The sequence below is a fragment of the Quercus suber genome, unplaced genomic scaffold, assembly GCF_002906115.3.
Source record: "Quercus suber isolate HL8 unplaced genomic scaffold, Cork oak 2.0 scaffold_95, whole genome shotgun sequence".
NCBI lineage: Eukaryota > Viridiplantae > Streptophyta > Magnoliopsida > Fagales > Fagaceae > Quercus > Quercus suber.
Genome location: NW_027069560.1, coordinates 1,093,053 through 1,116,189, shown reverse-complemented (window position 1 = coordinate 1,116,189; position 23,137 = coordinate 1,093,053). Strand labels below are relative to the sequence as shown.

The following is a 23,137-nucleotide window of genomic DNA, read 5'->3' as shown; positions in this document are numbered from 1 at the left end:
TTAGCATATGTCCAGCCTCTTATTTTTGGTTTACGTGTTTCCTAGCTATATCTTGTGTTTATATTATTTATACAGGACATGGTGTTTTCCTTAAGAGTTTCGTAGATATGTAAATATCATTAATAATGAGCAGAATGGATGGTACAGAATAGTTTGTTATATGTACAGTCAAGGACTGAAGTTTCAGGTTTGCTATGGACAAGTACATACCCTAAGGAAGCAGAATTTTCTAATCAAATACAAGAAAAATCAGATCTCAAAATTTTCTTAGGTCCCTTTTTTTATATCAGCAATTTAAAAACTTTATTGAAAACTGGAATAAAAGAACAACCAAAAAAAACTTCCCTGGTACACGGAGCATACAAGGGAAGCAAAAATCTATCCAAAACAACATAAATCTAGGAAATCTAAAACAGAGGGCATGGCAAGACCACTCAAAGCAGTCCTCTAACCAAATAAAGAAAGAAGGAAAATTTTCTTAGATCCTTGTGCATAAAATTTCTTTGTTTACCATTCCTAATTCAATCTCTTTCTTTATTTTGCCAGAATCTATTGTGTTTTTTTAATTGCTAAGTTACACACTCACGCCCAGTGGATATTGAACCCACAACCTCACCCTCCACCTAGCACTTACAAGTGGAGGAGGTGCCAATTGAGCTAGAGCTCATTGGTGTTACAATCTATTGTGTTATTACTGAAATCTATTCTTGGCATTACAATCTACTAGCAAGAAATTTGGCTCTTTGCTATATAGAATCAGTTGAAAGAAAATAATAAAATAAGGGAAAGGATTTGCTACAAACTAAGCTGCAGCAACTCCTGCAAAATGCACACATGTCAAGTGGCCACTTGGTGAAAAATTTAATCTTGACAAGGAAATTTTCATTTAAATATAAGCTTGGACAGGTGTCGATTTGAGACATTGACGTGTGTATTTTTGCAAGAGTTGCCGCAACTTAGTTTGCAGCAAATCCTTTCTCATAAAATAATTCAGCAAAGCAAAAGCAAGAAAGAGAGAAGACAAGAGTTATGTGGTTCGGCCTACATCCATGGGATAAAGCCCTAGTGGCTACATCTTTACTGTATTTTTCAATTGTTGATTACAATGAACCAGTAGGGTATATAAAAGTGCTAGGGTTAGCCCTACATGTACTTACCATATATTAGGCCTCTTAAGCCATTACATTAACATCAACCCAATATCTTCGACACTCCCCCTCAAGCTTGAAAGCTTGAGCATATGGTCATATAGGTCCAGCTTGGAACATATACACTAAGCAACCTCTACACAGTGCCAAGTTGCTTGAAGAGGCTGAAAAATAATGTGAACTAGCCAAAACTTGAGGAAACCAGCCGAAATTGAAGCTGAACCAGACAAACAGAAGCAAAACCGACCAAAAAACCGAGATGAACCAGCTGAAACTATTCAATACCAAATAAGGAACCAACAACCACATTGGCAGCCTTAGAACTCACCAACGACCACTATGCCAGCAACCAACAAATCCGACGACAACCACTACCAAGAAAAATCACCTCAGGACCACATGTAATGACCAAGAGATCGAGGAAAGCCACTGCAAGCTCCGGTAGGCAATCTCCATGACCGGAAAACCACCAGGACAAGCTGAAAACCAAGAAGGGTACCATATTTGTTGAGAACACGCAGGAATATGCCAAAAAATAAACCTAGATCTACCTAGTTAGGTTGCAGTCAGATTTGGATATCGGGTTAAAGGACCCAGCGACACCCATGAGACAACAATGATAACCACAGCGACAACCACAACTACCACCAGCGATAACAACAATGACAACTGCCGGGAACAACAATAACAACAACCAACAGCAACAACAACAAGCAATCTGCCGAGAACAACAACCAACAACAACTACAATCACCAACAACAACCATCAACAACTACAACCACCTAGACCACACCAACAACAACCAACAATAGAGGCCAACAAAAACTACCGAGAAAGCCACCAACACTCACCATCAAGAGCAATAACAACACCCAAAAGAAAACATCAACTAAATTATAAGTTTTAACGCAAGCTAAAACAGTGACAATGGGAGGTGTTGATCATTTTATTGAAATAGAATAGAGATGGCTCTAATACCAAGTTGAAAGATAAAAATAAAATAATGTAGAGAAGCAGAAGCAAGAAAGAGAAGAGAACACAAAAGTTATGTGGTTTGCGGGATAAAGCCCTAGCGACTACAGCTTTACTGTGTTTTCAATTTGTTGATTACAATGAACCCTAGTAGGTTATATATAAGAGCTATGGTTGGCCCTACATGGGCTTACAATAAATTGGACCTCTTGGGCCATTACATTAACATAAACCCAATATCTTCAACAAAATGACCTAAATTCTTGCTGCTTCAGTAATCATAATGTTTCTCCAGCAACTAATTTTTGAATCATGCAAGGACTATGGAGCAATCATTACATTACTTCCCCCATTGAAATGCGAAAAGACCTCAAAATATGAAAATAGATGAAGGGAACAAAATTAACACCAACAATAAAGGGGAAAAAAATCTCACTTTAGAGAAATTTGACAATGAAATAGGTACCTAATGCATGAGCAGTGACAATGCTTGGCAGATTTTGAAGAAAAATTTCACCCTCGAGAACATCTGAGAAAAAAAAAACCATAAGGGCAATTTACAGACACCGTGTCAATATTTAACAACATAAAACATACCCAAATAAGAAAGATTAAACCAGGAAAGTATCAACAACTACTAGATATATAGGAACAGAGCAATGAATAGAAAAAGACAGATCACTTCATGGTCCACGTGGAAATGCTCAATTTTTGACAATGATAAATATATATATTAAAAAAATAATACAAAAGCATGCTTTTCCTAAAAGTATAGTTTGACATGCTCCTAAAGGATTTTGTGATCAATCCTAACCCAAGACCTGTGTCTAAGGGACTATAGTGTAAGTCCTAAAATATTTCTTGTTGTTACCTTCTTTAATTTAAGGGTAAAATATCATTTTCGTTCCTAAACTATCACAAAAGTTCGTTTTTCGTCCCTAAACTTTCAAAAGTTCTATTTTCGTCCTTAAACTATCACAAAAGTTCGTTTTTCGTCCCTAAACTTTCAAAAGTTCTATTTTCGTCCCTAAACTTTTCCAAACGTATTGATTTTCGTCCCTCCTACATCAGCACTCTGTCAAGTCACGTCAGCACTCCGTCAGAACTTTTGAAAGTTTAAGGACGAAAATAGAACTTTTGAAAGTTTAAGGACGAAAAACGAACTTTTGTGATAGTTTAGGGACGAAAATAGAACTTTGAAAGTTTAGGGACGAAAAACGAACTTTTGTGATAGTTTAGGGACGAAAATGATATTTTACCCTTAATTTAATTTAATTTCCATCAATGATATACTAGCTTTAGAACCCAATACAAACATGTTTTAATCTTCCAAACCTAACCCTACTTATCATTGTGCAAACCCTCTTATTTGCAAAGTCTTGGCCCACCATCAACTTAATATAACAGTGTGATTGCTGACCAGATCAAAGTTGAGAAGAAAGGAAATATTAGACCCCTACATTAACTCAAATTATACATAGACATGAAGAAAAAAAAAATCAAAATCTAAAAATAATAAAAGAAGAAAGAAAAATATGCTGTCTCAATATGAAGCTTTATGGCTGACGTTTACAAGGGAATGAAATCAATACTTCTCTTATCACTTTTATTAGGCACATTTTCACAACACCTAGATTAGAGAGGGAACAAAGTAGGAGAAACCCTTAATAGTGATGGTAGTAGTGGAATGAATGTTGCAATGATATGCAAGTTAACTGCCTTAATTTTCCAACCAAATCATATCCCTAAACACACAAGGTAAGCGGGACAAATAGTACTTCCATTTTGAGGGGTTCTCTTTGGTTTGACATGATCCATACGAATGTCACAGGCTCGTTTTTGACAAACCTCAGTAGTACTATTTGTTTTGACATGATTCGCGCATATATCACAGGTTCTTTTATCAAAGAGGTGACTGAAGTTGATGTGAACAAGATATTTTGCTGAAAAGAGAAGCTTGAATAGATGAAATCTTCAGTGGTTGACATCACCAAGAATAACAAAGAAGGAATAGAAGAAAGGTTGTGAGAAGTGAAGAACAGAATGTGCTTCCAAAAAAAATATTTTTAGAAATTGAAAAAAAGTTATTGGAAATTTTTTTCTATTGGTGAATTACGACACACCTACCGGGTCTTGACCTTATATTCCATCCCATTATTATGGTGGGAAGAAGTGCCAATTGACCTATAGCTCACTTGCCAAAAATGCTACTGAAAAGTGAAGAATGCTAAACACTGACCATGAACACCTATTAGGAGCAAAATTCAACTGAACAACTAATAATAACTGCTATGAGGGATATGGGTCAATTATATTTTCTTCAGTTTTGCTCATTGTGCTGAAGTTCGTTCATTTACGCAAAAGAAAAAGTTGTCTATTAGAATGACTCCTACGCTGCCTCCCCCACCCACTCCGTCCCACCCATTCCTCCACCCCCAATCAACCTTTCCATCTTCTCCTATTCCTCCCACCTCTCCTTTCTGTTTTCCACCACAATTTCCATCACCCTTTAGGCTCCGTTTGTTTTGGCTTCAAACGGTTTCCGAAAATTATTTTCTAGAAAATTGGGCGTTTGGTTGTTACTTCAAATTTGGTCAAACTGAAAATAATTTCCGGTTGACCGAAAATGATGCCAAAAACGGGTGAAAATGATTTCCGGTTTCATTTTCACTTCAAATGAAATTTTCCGGAAAAGAAACAGAGAGCACGAAGAGAGAGAGAGAGAGAGAGAGAGAGAAACCCATCACCTTCACCCAGCCCAGACCCACGAGCACGACGGACCCAGACCCACGAGCAACCCAGAGCAACCCATCGCCTTCACCCAGACCCATTGCCTCCTCGAGCTCGCCGATCCACGAACCAAACCCATCGCCTTCGACCCACGAACCGACTAACCCAAACTCATCGCCTCCTCGAGCTCGCCGATCCACAAACCAGACCCATCGCCTTCGACCCACGAACCGACGAACCAAACCCAACCTAATGACTGTGGGCTTAATAACGAAGGTGGGCCTGGGGCCTGCACTGTTCTTAATGAATCTCAAGGGCCCAATGGGGCTTGCAATGTTTCTTGGATAAGGCCTAATAACCGTGGGCTTAATAAGGAAGTTGGTCATGTTTCTGATTCTGTAATTGGGAAAGCCCATTTCCCGATCTCTGAGGACTCCAAGGGCAAAGGCCTTTTAGCCTCGTGTCCATCGGATGTTTCTCTAGGGTTCATTTCTAGAGACAGATTGGTGGGCAAGAGCTCAAGGGTTGCTGGGAGGGTATCGATGGGTGCTATGGATGTATCTGTGGTCAATAAATGGATTGAGACGAAGTGCGATACCTCCAAGATGCTTCCTAACTCAATCACAGCACAGTCTTCAACAGGTACCAATAGCGAGCCTAGTCGCAGAGCCAATATTCACTGTTTCAACAGTGAGGTGATCTCGGTTTCAGCAGGGATGGAGGCATTGATCAGATCCTCGAACAACGATGATGCGCAAGTACTTTATTGGCATCCTTGGGTGGTTCAAAATAGATTCATGCCTCTGACCAACGTGGGTAATGAGGTGGGTTTTAAAGGAGGTTTTCAGTGAATGTGGTCAACAGTGGGTTACGCAACAAGCTGATGAGGTGTTGCTTATCCTTGGAGCTATTTCTTCTTCCGTGGGTTCACAGTGGAGTAGATAATAGTGGGTGTGGCAGTTTGGAGAATGAGAATCGTATTTTGGAGTGCGCTACGTTGTCTCTTTGGGATCCCAACGATTCTAGTGAGTTGTTGCTAGCTCAGGAAATTGCAGAGGGTGAACTTGGGGTGGCAGAGACAAAAAATTCGAAATGGGTTTCCCAATTGTTAAAGAGTTTTTGTAAATTTGTGGGTTTTCCGACTGTGAAACATGAAGCTCAGTATGTGGTTTTGTTTCGCCTTCTTGAACAGGGATGTCTTGCTGTGAGAAAGGAAGTGGTGCCTAAACGTCCTGCAAATTCAGGGAAGAAAGGTCTCAGAGAGCTTAGGGGGCTGGCTTCTACTGTAAACTATGATGGGTTATCTTCCAGTAGGAGAAACAAAGGTTCTCTGACTGGTTAAAGGGCCATAAGTGTTTATAAATGAATTTACGACTCTTATCATGGAATGTTAGAGGACTTAACAACCCTCGAAAGCAAGAAGTTTGTAGAAATCTTTAGAAGGAATGGAAGTGTGATATTGTCTGCTTCCAGGAAACTAAGTTATCTTCCAATGATGTTTGAAGTCTCTGGGGTAGTCCTTTCACTGATTGGGCGGTTTTGGATGCAGTTCAGACTTCAGGAGGAGTGTTACTGGTTTGCGATAAAAGGGTGTTTGAAAAAAGTTAACATTGTTGTAGGACAATTTTCTGTTAATGTTTTAATGAAGGGGGTTGTGGATGGTTTTGTATGGACCTATACAGGGGTTTATGGCACTAATGACAATATACAGCGGGCTGCTTTACGGGAGGAGTTGATGTGCGCACTCGGTGGACCATGGCATGGTGCTTAATAGGTGATTTTAACAATATTAGATATCCAAGTGAGAGACTTGGATGTGATTCTTTCAGCCCAGCTATGTTTGCTTTTTCTGATTTTATTGAGAATAATTATCTGGTCAATTTACTGTTAGAAAGGGTTTCTTTTACCAGGTTTAAGGAAAGGGAGCCTATAAAATCTACAATCAATCACTTATTACTAGTTCCAAGAGAACAAGACCGCTCTAACATCACTCTCAAAAAAGACTATTTTCAACCCCATGTACATGCCATTAAATGGGATTATTCCTCTCCCTCATTGTTCACATTAAACACAGAAGAGCTATCTTTCAAGCAAACAAGTTACCAAAATTACCCAAACAAATCTGTCACCCTGAAGGTACATCCACAACTCACTCAGGTAACACCCAATGAACCCCAAAGGCGGAAAAAATGAACCACAACTCTTTAGCAATAACAAAATGAATGAATTAACAAGTTGTCCGCCATTTCACCACTTCATTTGCACCTACATTCACCAAAGTTATGCCAACCCAAATTAAATTATCACATGAAAGGATTTTTCCCGACGCTTCTGTCCAAACAGAGAAACAAAGAATGCCACCCTTCTGGGAGCTTTGTACACAATACACTACTTAAAGATTCATGGTCAGAACGAACATCAAACTTACCATTACTCTTTAGCCTTCAACTCAATCGATCTAGGCTCACACCTCTTGGGATGATAGAATGCAAGGTATAAAAAAAATTAGTCCAACTGATTATGATTGCCAATCATTAAAAACATGTATAAATATGAAGGTTACATTAACATGTATCCCTCTTTATACCTCCAAGTAGGAATGAACATAAGCACCCTTCTCCACTACTATAGGATACAATTTCAGATATAACACGTTCAAAGGTAAGCACCCTTCACTACTATATGATACAATTTTGGATATAACATGTTTAAAGGTTAAGTCCCACCCCAAACCAAACATCAGTTCCCGCTAATTACAACCCCAAAATGACATACATTGCTGACCTTTCAGCCAATCAACTTTAGATAACATTATGCAATTAGCTAGTACAACCATATGGCTGTCAATCATCGCTTAGCATAATTTTCTAAAAATTTACATGAAAAATCATTATCGCTCAATTTGTTTTGAAGTAAAATATTATCCGGAAAATGTTTTTCCATTTTCACGTGTTTGTGTAACATACGTCTCACTTAAATTTAATTTAATTGCTTCTAGAGTGGAGTTGATGAATTATTTAATTTATTTTGGAAGTGATATTATTTTATATTATGATATTCTTCAAAAAAAAAAAAAAAAAAAAAAGGTAACGTGAATAGTTATTTTGTGGATTATTCATATTTTAGTCTCCATATCAGTTAAGGAAAATGATAAGAGATTAAAACCTATTTGGATTAGGAGTTTAGGTGTTATTGGAATTCAAAAGCTCCGTTTGGGAGTTCATAAGGGAATGAAATGGAATGAAATGATTATAAGAGAATTGAAAAGAATGGAATGGAATGTATTTAAGTAAGGGAAAGAAATGAAAAAGAATGGAATTAAGTAACCTTGATTGGGTGTTTTAAAATAAAGGAATGGAAGTGAATGAAAATGAATGTAATGTAAGTAATCTTATTTGGGAGTAACATGAAGGGAAGGGAATGGAATGGAATCATTTTATAATAATATTACTATTAGACCCCTATTTTAAAATAAAGAGTTGAATATATAGAGGTATTTCGGGAGTTTTAGTAAAAAAATCAGTAAATCTAATTTCATTCCCTCTCATTCCTCCGAATTTTGGGAGGAATAAAAATTTGAGGTTTTAAGGGAATAGAGAGGAATGAGTGTTCTCTCCTACCCATTCCATTCCCTCCCACTTAAACTCCCAAACAAGGAAATGGGCTTTCCATTCCCTCTATTAAATCTCCCAAACAAGGGAATGAAAGAAGATTCTAAAATAATTCTTTTCATTCCTTTCCATTTCATTCTATTCCCTCCTCCCAAACGAGGCCTTAGAGTCCTAGCCTATGTAAACAACCTTAATATGAGTTTAAGTGGGAATTAAAGTCTTGAAAGCTTATTTAAGTTTTATAGGTTTCTTAAATGCTAAAGAGATAAGTTTTAGTAGGTTTTAATTTCCAGCCAATGTAGGAAACAGTTTTAACATGTAAAGCAGAAAAGTAAGTTAGGGCTTCCTGCGTGAAAGGCAGAGAGAGAAACTGAAAAAATAAAAAAATAAAAAAAATAATCAGTGGTTAGCGTATAAAAGATTAAGAGTAGAGAATTAGGGTTTCTCAAAATTGAAAGGATAGAAGACCGTGGCACTACTAGGGGCGGCCAGCAATTTTGTTGTATTCAGGTAAACATCTATTTATGCAAGCCTTATTGATATCGTTGGACACATTTTGATTAAGGAACCTTTGTCTCTAGGCTGCTTAAAAATATTAGAATTGTAATAACAGTTGCATAGGAATAGAAGTTATCATGGAAGTGTATTTTAGACATGCATTATTTTATTTGATTTTGAAACAAATCCTCATATATGTACGTGGAGTAGCATCACATCCTATATAGGTTAAACACTTGTAGATGTCCTAGGGTGGTTAAACACTTGTAGATGTCCTAGGGTGGTGTTTAGATGGTCTATGTGTACTTATATATAGGTATAACAGATTTTAGTTTTGGGGAATACATTGCAATTATATAAAATCTAGAATAGGTATGATGTATATTAGAAAGATACGTTAAATTTTATATTGCCAAATCTTCATAGTGGCTAAGGAATTGTTTTATCAGAGGACTTTTCGGTTATTCAAAACCTGCCCTTATTGAGTTATTTAATCCTTATTTAGGTTCTAGTTGACATCGTTTCGGACAATTGAAGTGAAGTTTGGTTTAGCAACTAGAGGTAAGTGGACTTCAAAACATGACGTCTGTCAAGACGTATATATTTATAAATATTTTTGGTAAAAATATATTTATATATACATAATTGCAAAAATTGAAGTTTCCAAAAACTTATACCATTATCAATGCTTTATACATACATGAATTTTATTATTTATTGTATATTACTTTGAAACTGTATATGTTAAGAATGACTCAAAACTATATTTTTGAGAAAGTATTTGTTATATGATATATGATTGATATTGAAAATATTGTAATAAAGTAAGAATATTTTCAAAAGGTCAGCTAGACAATCTGCAACCTTTGCCAACACAGGGTTAAGTGTTGGTCTTCGGCCGATGTAGTGTTATTGTGGTGTGGGGCAGTATTATTATTTGCTCTTCAGAGCCAGTGTTATCATTTGCTCTTCGGAGCTAGTGTTGCCTCTTTGAGGTTAGTGTTATTGTTCCTTCTGGGAAACACCCACCAAGTGTTTAGCAGCTTATGTCTTTGTCTGACTAATGTTTTCCATATTGAACTACTGTTTTATTGTTACTGATCTTTATAAGTGGAAAAATTGTTTATTGCCATAATATATTGTTTCTACCTATTTAGTGCATATTGGCATATTAAAGTGGTTATTATTTTATTTACTAATTACAGTGTTATAGTAAAATGTTTTACTCCTAACAGTTTTACAGAATTTATTATATTATTGTTAAATCTATATGCAAGTGCTCACCCCCCTTTTTCCACCCTTTCAAATTAGAGCAGTGGAATGTCTTTTGGTGGTAGAGCAGTGGAGCTATAGATTAAAGACTTCTTTTGGAGTTATATTAGTTGATGAACTGTTTTAGTATATTTTTTTAGGATAGTGAGTTTGACAATTGTGGAACTCTGTGAGATTGAATTTCGAGACTTTATTGATAAAGTTTTTATTTTTATGGATTTCATAGGAAAGATTTTGATGGGTTGAAGTTTATTTGTGGATATTTAATTACGTTCTGTTCCATTATATTATTGTTGATTATTTCTAAGACAAGTTATGCATTTAAATCCTTGGTACGGGTTTGGGGTGTTACAGTTTGTTTGCATATAAAATGTGGTCAAAATTGTAAAATCATTTCAGTCACCAGAGACGCCATTCTAATCATAAATGCCAGCGGTCCGGTCACCAGAGACACTGCTCCAACAACAGTCGCCAAAGCCACCATTCCAGCTACCAATTTCAGTGGTCCAATTACAGGACCTCCGGCATCAGTGGCTCCGGTGACTAAGCCACCAGCTTAGGTAGTTTGCTTGAAAAATTTTACATATCATACCAAACACCTAAAAATATTTTACATCAAAATAAACAGAGTATATATATTTCCAATACAAGATAAAAGAACAAAAGAATCTGGAAAAAAATTAATCAATGATCCCGCTACTTAACCAATATAGATAGAGAAATTATGTGGCTAACTGCAACAAAATTATATGACGTTACATTATGCCACTGGACATCAAGGTATTGAGTCATCAATTCAAATGTTCTTTAATGAAAATCCTAAAAAGCAATTCTTCAATGAAGTCATATTATGAGGTTGAAATGGCATTTGTTATCCATAAAACCTCAAGCCTCATGATCGGATCTCAATTTAACAATTCTGAGAAACCACCCAGACCATGAATAACAATCGATTATCTAATTTATTACCTAATTTTAGCCATAGAAACATCAACCACAACAGCAATATTAATATTTTAAAAATAAAAAATAAAAAGATACTTTTTAATAGTATATCATATCCAACTAGGGGAAAAGCTTTTTTTTTTTTTTATTTTTTTTTTTTTTTTTTTTTTTTTGATAAGTAATAAAGATTCATTGATATCAAAAAGAGGGGAAAAGCATTTAATTTTTAGCAAAAGTTTGTGAAAAACATTCTGCTAAAGGATGTCCATCTGCAACACCTTTGACAACATGCTATTAAAATAGAAACAGAATGCCACATTGTATTGTCCATGCTAAAAACATATTACGAAATGTATCAAAATTTATACAGAATTAACTATACCATGAAAGGAAGGGAGTTCGTATACTCTATTACTCATATCCACTGCAATTCCTTCTGAAACACGAAACATCCCAGCCCTTGACATCATTGCTGTTCCTTGGCCAATATACAGTCCATTCCTTTCAAAATAATATGGATCTATAACAATGAAAATAAAATGCATCAACCCTTACATCCAATAAGCTTTCGCAAAATAACTCCAGCAGAAATTTTGAAGTTTTCAAACCCAGACCATCAAATAATCAGCATCAGAAACTAAAAAGGAAGGCTTGTAATATGTGTACGTGTGTGTGAGCCATAGGAAACACCTTTTAACCAAAGTTTTAAATTCCATACCATACTATGTCACGACCCAAATCCTTGGAACATAAATTTAGATGCATGACTAACTTGCTGATCTTGCATATCTCAATAACCATAACTAATTTCAAAATTAAATAAAACTCCAATTAAATAATGATCTTAAAAAACTTCTTACAATCTTCAAACATCCACAAATTGGAAATAATCTCCACTAGTTAAAACCTAAATCAAAATAAAGATAACTAAAATCCTATAAGGCTTCAAGCATTATTGAAGTTGCCTAAAAACTCCCAAGCTCTACCTTGCACCTTACAAAGCAATCCAAAAGTTCTTTTTTTTTATAAATAACGTAAGAATATTATTAATAATAGAAAGATTGCCAAACCGAGTACATTGGGGATGTACTATGGGGGCACAAATCAGGAAACAAAAGAACAACGGTCAAGAAAAAAAGAAAAGGAAGAACAAGAAAAATGAGAAAAAACCACACTCCATTCAAAGAGAGTGTGTAAGAAGAAAGACTTAATCTCTAGCAAAGAACATTCACAATCCTCAAAACTTCTAGCATTCCTTTCACGCCAAATGCACCAAATCAAGCAATGAAGCACTAATCTCCAAATATCAATATGACGATGTCGCACAAACTTTCCTTGGCAAGCCTCAAACAACTCAAGAACAGTATGAGGCATAACCCATTGAATACCAAACAAGCAGAAAACCAAGGACCACAACTCCCAAGCTATAGAGCAATGAAGTAGAAGATGATCCACTGACTCCCCACACCTCTTACACATATAGCACCAATCAAGCACCATCACTCGTCTTTTACGAAGGTTTTCTGTTGTTAAGATCTTATCTAAGGAAGCCAACCAATAAAAGAAAGCCACCCTTGGAGGAACCTTCGATTGCCATATCATTCTCCATAGAAAGGAAACAAGAGTAGGAGGGTAGAAGGAGCTATAATAACCTCTAACCTCAAAACCTCTATTCCTTGTAGGTTTCCAACAAACCTTATCTGGGCCAAACCCCCGCACTGTCGAAGAATAGACCAACCCTATAAACCGGTCAAAGGCTTCTTCTTCCCAATCTTGTAGTGGACGACGAAATTGCACATTCCAGTGAAACCTCCCAGCAGACCAACCCATAACTTCAGCCAACGAGGTATCCTTAGACCTACTAAGACAATAAAGCTCTTGAAAGGCCTCTTGGAGAGTACAATCCCCACACCACACATGCTCCCAAAATTTCACTCTCGTACCATCCCCCACATCATAAACAAGGAGTTTAGAGAAGTTCAACCAGCCACTTTTAATGTATCTCCACAAGCTAATCCCATAAGGACTTGTCACCTTTTTCGTACACCAACCACCCCAAATATTCCCATATTTTGCCTCTATAACCCTCCTCCATAAAGCATCAGTCTCCATGCCATACCTCCACAACCATTTTCCTAGCAAGGCAGAATTAAAGTTCCCCAACCGTCTCATACCCAAACCCCCCACCTGCAAAGGCCTACAAACATTGGCCCAATTAACTAAATGTATTTTAGGTTCACCACCAATCCCATTCCACAGAAAATCTCTCTGTAATTTCTCCATACGCTTTGCCACCTTCCCCGGTAAAGAAAGAAGAGAAAGAAAGTATGTAGGTAAAGATGAGAGTGAGCTTTTAATGAGTGTTACCTTACCCCCTTTAGATAAATACATTCTCTTCCAACCTGCTAATCTTCTCTCCATTCTCTCTAGGATAGGATTCCAAACAGATAAATCCTTAAATTTTGAAACTAATGGAAGACCCAAATATTTCAAGGGCAAAGAAGACTGCCCACACCCCAACAGACCCACCAAAGTCTCCAAATTGTGTACCCCACTAACAAGTACCAGCTCAAACTTCCCTAAATTAATATGAAGCCCTAACACCTCCTTAAATCTAGCAAGAATCGCCCTTAGATTAGCAATCTGAGAAGATTCAGCATCACAAAAAATCAGAGTGTCATCTGCAAATAAAAGGTGAGACACCATTACTGATGAACCAGTCGTACTACCCCTAAAAAAAACCTAAGAATTGCCCGGCGGAGACAGTCACGTCCAACATATGACTTAATGCCTCCTTCACAATATCAAACAACAAAAGAGATAAAGGATCCCCTTGCCGAAGCCCCCTAGAACTTCCAAAGAAATCAGATGGGCTACTGTTGATCAGAATGGAAAACTTTACAGTTGAAATGCAATACCTTATCCATTTTCTCCATTTCTCTGAGAAACAACAACGCTGAAGCATATACCTTAAAAAATCTCAGCTCACATGATCATACGCCTTCTCCACATCCAATTTACACAACACACCTGGAACTCCTGACTTCAATCTAATATCAATACATTCAAAAGCAATCAAGACGGAATCTAAAATCTATCTGCCCTTCACAAAAGCATTTTGTGAATCCGAAATAAGCCATATGCGCCACCCTACGAAGCCGATTAGCCAATACTTTAGAAATAATCTTATAAATCCCACCAACTAAGCTAATTGGGCAAAAGTTCTTGACCTCCACAGCATCCACTTTCTTGGGAATAAAGGCAAGGAACGAAGCATTAAGACTCTTCTCAAACACCACCTGAGTATGAAAATTGTGGAATATAGCCATAATTTCTGTTTTCAAAACACCCTAACAAGACTGGAAGAATGCCATTGAAAATCCATCCAAGCCAGGTGCTTTGTCACCATTAAAGTCATTGATCACCCCAAACACCTCTTCTTCCTCAAAAGGCCTATCTAGCCAACTTGCATCTTCCACCGAGATACTAGAAAACTCCACATCATCTAGGACAGGTCTATGGGCCACATCCTCCAAATAAAGTTGCCTATAAAACTGAGAGATACAATTTGCTATAGCAGCCAAGTCCGAAGACAACACCCTATCCACCATAAGCCTATCAATAGAATTAACTTTCCTGTGAGAGTTAGCTATGCGGTGAAAAAATTTAGTATTCCCGTCGCCTTCCCTAACACAAAGAAATCTAGATTTTTGCCTCCAACTTATTTCTTCAAACAAAGTAGCTTTTTCTAACTCATCACGAATTCTTCCCATTTCTACCCTCTCCTTCGCTGATAAATCCCGACTCTCCTCCATATTCTCTAGAGCACTTAGATCCTTCCACAATTTTTTAATCCGAACTTCAACATGACCAAACACCTCCACATTCCATCTTTTCAAATCATTCTTTAAGAGCTTTAATTTATTGGCCAGAATGAAACTCGGTGCACCATGAACCTGATACGAATCCCACCAAGACCAAACCCTATCCACAAAACCTTCATCCTTAAGCCATATATTCTCAAATCTAAACGGCATACTCCCTCTCTAAAAAGATCCACCCTCAAGGACAATTGGAAAATGATCCGAGCACAACCTAGTTCTGTTTCCCAATTAAACTTTAATTTGAAAATTGTAATTGATGGGGTGAGTCACACATCTAGTAAGTAATTATATACAATACAGCAAAAGAGTAGAGCAAAGCACGAGTATTTTGAATTCACAAATTCACTCAATGATATCAAACATAGATTTTCAAAACATATAATGAACCACTAAACACAAAAGTAGTTAAATACCAAAATCAATCAAAAACACATACAGATAATTGATCATAGCACAGTGTCATATACACATATCACATATTCTCACATACAATCCTGTGAGCGGATACCAACATCTAACCCCGGATACCAACATCTAACCCCTACTAGTGAGGATTCAACACTTATTCTCACATACAACCCTATGAGTGGGCTTACACATATATCTGATCAATTTTAAAAACATTCAATGAGTCATATATCACAAAGTCAAAATTTATACAAAAGTAGAATAATTTGCTTATTAGTAACAATCATTCCAAATACGAAGGCACATTGAAGATCACAATATATAAAAATTGAACATAAATCAAAGGATGTTTGACTATCTTAGGGAATGAATAGGAACTAAGGAGTTTATATAAATATTTCACAAGTCCTGAGTAAGTCTAAAAATTCAATTTCTAAAAGAAAAGTTTTAAATACCATTTGGAAAATAGGAATATGAATTTGAAATCACTTGGTTTTAAACAAATTCAAAGAACAATAACCTTTTTAGAAAACTTATATTGAAACTCAATTATTTTTTGAAAATAGTGTAGTTTAGAAATCATCTTTTAAATGAGATTCAGTCGTTCAAAACATTATTTAAAATTCGAAGTTTCTCTTTAAAACATTATTTAAAAGTCGAAATTTCTCTTTAAATGATGTAAAAATGCTTTTGATAAACTTCAGAAAACGTAATCTTAAAAACATAACTTTTGAAAACCATTGACTTCTAAGAACCTAATGAACAAAACGTGTGCATATCATGCATTACTTACCTCTCTTGCTAATATATCTGAACATAGCCGAACACTTTAATCTTCCGTAAGCTCTAAATAGAAAGCATGAAATCTAATCATTAGAAACCTTTTCTTCCTTACTGTCCTACAAAACTAAGGTATGGAAACTACTTTTGTATACACCATTGGATTAATCAATTTAATATTCCTTATTAAGGTCCCACCGCAACAATATTACCCCAAAAGCTAATATGTACTGCTAGAGTTCAAACAAACTTCTATAGCCACAATTGATATTCTAGGCCACCACTTGATATTTAGGTGTTCAACCAATCATAGAATAAATAAGCTTCTCATACATGTTGCGGTTTAGAATCTATAAATTGATCCAAGTTCACCAATTAAAAGGTATACATAAGTAACAGCCAAATTCATAATATTGTGAAACCCAACATCAATACTCTTAAACTGTACACTACCAGTAATCCATGTTACTACAACATAAGTACGATGAACAGGCCTAGTTGTATATATAAACCCCACAAGTGGTGATCAAGGCTCAATATTAAAATGAAACCCCATAGAGGACTCTAAGTGAAAGACAAATTACCTTGCTACAAACAAGTTTGCCTCTAATCCTTTTGTCGTAGCCTGTAGCCTCTAGCATCCAGCGCCTTTCTCTTTCTTAAATTTTTTTTTTTTTTTTGGATTCACTCATATAAAGAAGAGACCCAATGGCTTAAATATGTTTCCAAGACTTTTATTTCCAATTAACCTCAAATTAAGGTTTATTTGTTTAGATAGGCTGGAACTCCAAAGGATTCCAATAACTCTTAAACTTCTAATCCAAATAGATTTTAATCTCTTATCCTTTTTCACAATTGATAAGACTAAAGACTAAAGGTTTTATATGAATAACCCACAAAGTAACTCTCTACGTTACATCTTCCTTTTTATTTTAAAAAGCAGCACAAAATTGTATGCACTAAAACTTTTCTTTTCTTACTGTGCACGCATATAGTATCTCAACTCTACAATAATAATAATGACGATGACGGTGATGATCATAAAAATAAAAAATCAGGGTATTACATACTAGCCTGTATAGCAAGTATTTACCATACCAAATTACCGATACCAAAAACAGTACAAGAAACTCTTAGTTTTATACCAGTTCAAAAATCAGTCAATACCAGGCATTTCGTCAATACCAGCCGTATTGCGTATTTTGGACCGGTTTGTAATTTTAATAAAAATTTAAAAAAAATAATAATCTCTTTTTTAAAAGAGCTTTCATATCTTATATATAAAAGAATATGCATTATGGACAGGTGTTCAACTAACTATAAAAAAAATTATATACAACACAGTTGTGGACTCTAGACAGTAGAGGTTGAGAGATCAGAATCTTCAGTTTGAAACACTCAATATCAATGGTTTTCTCAAAGAGGAAGATATACCTCTTCTATGGAAATTTTCATTTTTCTATTTTTGGATAAGTACAACTCTTATCGGGTGAATGAAGCAGAAGCAGCAAATTGAATCTAGTTCGGAGACTTATTTGGAATGGACGCCTATTACCAAAAACAGAAGGTCCTGTTGGTGAATATGAAGTTGAAGGGGACAGCACTTCAATGGTGTAAAAAGCTAAAGAACTATCGAGATCGGCAAGGGAAGCCAAGGTTTACAATAAGAATTGATGAAGGCGAAGCTGGAAGAGATTTTTCCCAGGTATAAAACTGTGCTTAAGGGTTGTAATGAAGTTGTTATTCAGATTTGACATTTTTTTTCTTTTGTTTTCCCAACTGTCTAACCCAGAAGACCAACCCTCTAGAAATAGTTTTTAGTCTCTTATTGCTCTCTCTTTGATCTTTCAAGCATCCCTAGTGGCAACCAGACCCATAGTTGTGAGCTTTTCCTACAGCAAAATAGTGTTACACCTCCACACAAATGACAAGTACTTTTACATTTAGCGATGGTACCAATTATATTTCACATCACATTCTAATTTCTATGTATCTCAAATTTCTAAATACTAAGAAATAAAATCTCAAATCATTGATAATATGAGATATGGTGTGATGATACACAACAAAGGAGCCAAATGTTGCAACTCAAATGGCCCTTCCTCTCCTCAGAAGAATGTGGTGAAGGATGGGTTTTAACAATAAATTTTCCTATCAAAAAAAAAAAATAAATAACAATAAAGGGCAAATTATAAGTTACCCCTTAGTTTGGCCCCATCACAATTTATTCCACAAACTTTCAATTGTTACTGTTAACCCTTAAGGTTTGGACTTACATGAAATCACAAGACTTTCATCCAAATAAGTGTTGTTTACACGTGTAGTAAGTGACCCCCTAATCATTTTGATCGGAGCTTTATGGGGTCAAATATAGCAAATGAAAGTTTGTGGACTAAATTGTAATAGGGCCAAACCACGAAAAAGGATACATTGTGATTTACCCTATCAAATAATTCAGTGGTAAATTTGTTTACAAAATGCAAAATGTATTAATTTGGAGAAAACCTAATGATTTCATTTTAGTCCAAAATTTAGGAGGTCAAACATAATAATTGAAAGTCAAGTGGATTGAATTGTGATAGAACCAATCCACAAGAGGATAAATTGCTAGGGATTTGTGGTCTATGGTTTTTGGTCTATTTGGAGTAAGTTGGGTTATGCCACAATCAGTTGTCGGGCTTCTAGCTTGCTGGCTAGGCCGGTTTGGTCGTCATCGAAATGGGAATATATGGAGAATCATTCCCTATTGCTTAATGTGGTGTCTTTGGAAGGAAAGAAATAGCATATTTTGAAGATATTGAGAGATCCATACACAACCTTAAGCTTTTTTTCTTTAGAACTTTATTGGATTGGCTGTCTGTTTTGCAAAACCAATCATTCTCTTCTCTTTTCATTTTTCTTGATTCTTGTAATTTTTATTCTTGATTGTTGACCCCTGTACACTCCCTGTGTACTAGGAGAAACTACACCCTGTTTCGGGTGTATGTTTCCTCCCACTCACAGCTGGTGGGACCCACAAGCTGTGGGTCCCACCAGCTTGTGAGAGAAGAGAAACATACACCCAAAACAGGGTGTAGTTTCTCGTGTACTAGGGTGTCCTTTTTTTGATATCAATAAAGTTTATTACTTATCAAAAAAAAATTGAAATTTTCCCAGTAGTAAATCAAGGAGAGACATTTTCATCTAATTTTCCAATCTTTCAATGAATAAAACCCATCTGTAAATTCCCCCATTCCATTTGGGACTATTAGAGGTATTCTTATTCCTTTTATATCAGCTTGTAGCTATTTTCTATTAAAGGGTATTCTTATTCCTTTTAGGTATTGGCTATTACACTCATTGAACTTTTATTTTAACCAATTTACTCCATGAACTTTACACGTGTCAAATTAATACTTTTGCTTAACCACTATTAAAATTAACTAAAGGTACTCACATGACACGCATGTGGACTCATAAAAAATGAGAGAGAGAAACTAGTGTTCAACAAGGAGAGAGAGAGAGAAAGAGAGAGAGAGAGAGAAACCACGGAGAGAGACGCCAATCTGGACTGCAACAACTATTGCAGTCAAACCAAAAGGCTAGCAGTTCTTTCATCTTTGCCAGCACCATTGACGATATTTCTTCGGCTGAAAAAATTTTCTCTTCACCTTTGTACCTAACAACAATCATGGGCTTGTCACTAGGACTAGGACTAACTTTAAAGGGCCAAACTTCATGTCACTTTGAAGAGAAGGGTCAAAGAATCAAGTTGGAGAATTTATGGTTAGGCATAGTGTTTGTGAAATGGTAATTGGGCTTTGGGTATGAAAATCTGTAGTGGGTTTGGAATAGGAGGTGAGATTCTTAGCGATTTTAGTAATTTTGGAGAGATAAGAGTTTGAGAAAGTTCTAGTGGAAAGTGGAAAGAAACTAAAAGGAAAATGTGAGAAAATTTGAGAGTTCAAGTGGAAACTAGAAGGAAAATGTGAGAAATCCAAAGTATCACAATCCAATCCTTCCAATTATCACAACTATTCATTCTTATCCCAATCCATACAATTATCACAACAATATATAGGTTATTGATGAAGCAGGGTTTTATTTTTATTTCTTCAAAACAATATATATATATATATAAGTAACGTAACAAATTTTATTTTAAAACATCAACCAGGTACACTGAAAATGTACTATAGTGGCAATATCTATATTTTTTCTAACGGAAAAAACTTTTCATGTATGCTAATTCAGATTTGTTGCATTTTCCAATTACCAAAATTCCCAGGAGAGTCATAAGATGTAGCATGCAAAATTTATTTCACTCCCAAATACATAAATCTCATCACTCCCCTAGGAATTTTGGTGATTGGAAAATGCAAAAACCCCGAATTAGTATACTTGAAAAGTTTTGTCATTTAGAAAAAAAATATAGAAGAGCCTCTAAGCACACACAAAGCACATGCAAAGAGGCTAGTATATATATATAACAGAATTTCCCTCTTTGATCTGGACATTTCTGAAGTTCAAAAAGACTGCATCCAGTAAACAATGACTTTTCCTACAAATGTTTTAGTAATAGGATCAATAACCTCACAAAATTCCCCATAAATTCCCTTTCTTAAACTAGACTTTTTTGTGGTTTGAAAATTCCCTCATCATAAACAATGAGTTGTCTTAGAAATAGGGGTTACAACATCAAGCAACAGATTTCAACTCTCTTCAAAAAAATATGAACTCATTCAGCCTTTTTCCTATCCACTCCCCCACGTTATTAAACTGCTTTTTTACTCTTAAATTTAAAACCCAAAAAAAAAAAATTCTTATCTATTCCTTTTTTTTTTTTAATTAGCCCAGCCTGTCACTCCTCATCTCAGGGTTACTCCACACTAACTCTAACTCTCTCTTTTTTTTCTTTTATCTTTTTACAAACAATCCCTCAAAACAAAATCCAATCCCATGTTCACCATAACTTATTAAATAACAACCCAAATGAAAATATTGTTTTAATTCTAAGACACGTAACAAGACCTTTAAAACCATACAACATTTGCTTTAATTGGACTTCATACACCCCCAATAAATAAGTCTTGAATATGAGAATTTGCAAAGTAGTAAAAAATTAATCTTCCATGGCTACATCAATAGTATTATTACCTTTAGCTGACATTTAACAAGTCACTGGTGATTCAATAACTCATTAAATTAAACACTCAAAATGGAATCAATACGTGAAGTATGTGTCAACGAAGCAAGGAAAACCATTGAATGTATCACACTCATGCGGTAAATTCATCAAAGAAATATTAAAAATAAAAGAAGGAAGAACAAAAAAGTTAGAATGTAACGATAAACAGCCAAAGAATAGAAAGTTAATTTGAAGAGGGATTTACTTATAGAACTACCTGTCTTGAAGCCCAGAAGAACAGTACCACGTGTTATGCCAATACCCCATCCTCCACCATCGAGAGCAGGTTGTTCCACACCAACTGAAACTGCAATTACATCCCCTTTCTCAACATGAGCACTGCAAGCGATTACACCAGGAACATATACCTAAAGAAGGAAGAAAAAGTGGCATGAGATGAGATCTTTCTTCGAAATGAAAAGTATTAGTAGCAGGCAGGAGGAGCAATGGAAAAGACTATGCTAACCTGAGCACCTCGAAGAACAGCCTCAGCACATTTCCGGCTCACAATTATCTCCTTAGGTGGTCTGGCATAATCAATCACGTGTGGTCCTGAACCCCTATAAAAAACCACATAGTCTTCTAACCCAGGAAACTCACACTTAGAAATGCGACCAATTTCTGATTCTGACTCGCTACCACCTTCTTCTTCTTTTATAATTGTGAGTAGCTTCTGAATAACAGCGTCACTCGTTGACTTCAGTGTGTTCACACGTATACAAGAGTAGCAAGATGGACGCCTAATCAAAAACCATTTTTTTTAAAAAAAACACAAAACAGAGGAACGATTTTTTATTTTATAAAAATAATAAAAATTTAAAACTAATCTGTGCCAGCGAGCGTACGTACGTTAGGGCTTTGGAAATGCGAGAGAAATGGTCGGATCCGTAGGCTTTGATGAAGTAGTCCTCCACCTGAGGGTTCCACCGCAGAATCGGATTGTAACAGTATCTCTCTGAAGAAGATGAAGATGAAGATGAAGATGAATCCTCCATCGCTCTTTTTCTTTTTGTAGTGTTTGGGTCTTTCTTTGTGAGACTGAAGAAGCAGCGAAGACAAGACAATGTTCCTACTAAATCCCTCCTTCTCTTCATTCAATTCAAAGAGGCGGCGGAGGGCTCAACTCTACTCTCCTCTAGGCTCCATTGTTTTCTTTTTCTCTTTTTTCTTTCTTTTTTTTAAATGAATAAAATGGGTTTGGGTTTGGGTTTGAGGATATTTACGGATATGGGCAGGCCCGCCCTAGGCCTAGTACCTCCCTTCTTGTTAGGGAGATTTTCAACCGATAGCATCTGTTTCTAGTAATACTTTTTTATCATCAGAATAAGATACTGATTAATTTTTGGTTTAAGTAGGGATTGAACTTTAGATCTCTTATACAACTATCAGAGACTTTATCAGTTAAGCTAACTAAAACTCACTTATATGTACATTTTTGTCCGCTTAAAAATATAATGCCCAATTGAATAATACAAATTTTACAAATAAATAAGTTATCAAGCACAATATGTCATTTAAATAGAAAAGTGCTAAAAATATTATAGATTCTACTATATTAGCATTTACAAATTGATGTATTGAAATGCACATGATTGATATATTTTAACAATCTAATAAATGTTTTTTTAAATTATTTTTGTGATTGATGATACATTATACATCTTTGTAAGATTCACTTATAAAATTTGTAGGATCCCAAATATCATTTATTCAAATACTCA

General features: G+C 35.7%; 1 protein-coding gene across 1 annotated transcript; it reads right to left on the bottom strand.

The window, feature by feature from the left end:
- Nucleotides 1-1,095: 1,095 nt before the first annotated feature.
- On the bottom strand, nucleotides 1,096-22,598 carry LOC112000220 (rRNA (cytosine-C(5))-methyltransferase NOP2C). The gene is made up of 6 exons (XM_065774634.1): nucleotides 22,266-22,598; nucleotides 21,883-22,156; nucleotides 21,634-21,784; nucleotides 11,560-11,697; nucleotides 2,588-2,650; nucleotides 1,096-1,627 (listed from the first exon to the last, which is right to left on the bottom strand). The coding sequence occupies exons 1-6, from the start codon at nucleotides 22,508-22,510 to the stop codon at nucleotides 1,533-1,535; spliced, it is 966 nt and encodes a 321-aa protein (XP_065630706.1). The 5' UTR covers nucleotides 22,511-22,598; the 3' UTR covers nucleotides 1,096-1,532.
- Between the last annotated feature and the right edge of the window lie 539 nt (nucleotides 22,599-23,137).

Bases quoted from the DNA above. Each gene is read 5' to 3' on its own strand.
- LOC112000220 (XM_065774634.1), bottom strand. From the start codon at position 22,510: ATGAAGAGAAGGAGGGATTTAGTAGGAACATTGTCTTGTCTTCGCTGC. The intron at 22,157-22,265 runs GTACGTACGCTC...GTTTTTGATTAG, and splicing joins CGCATTTCCAAAGCCCTAAC to GCGTCCATCTTGCTACTCTT. The intron at 11,698-21,633 runs GTAGTTCTATAA...TCATTGTTATAG, and splicing joins TCTTCTGGGCTTCAAGACAG to ATCCATATTATTTTGAAAGG.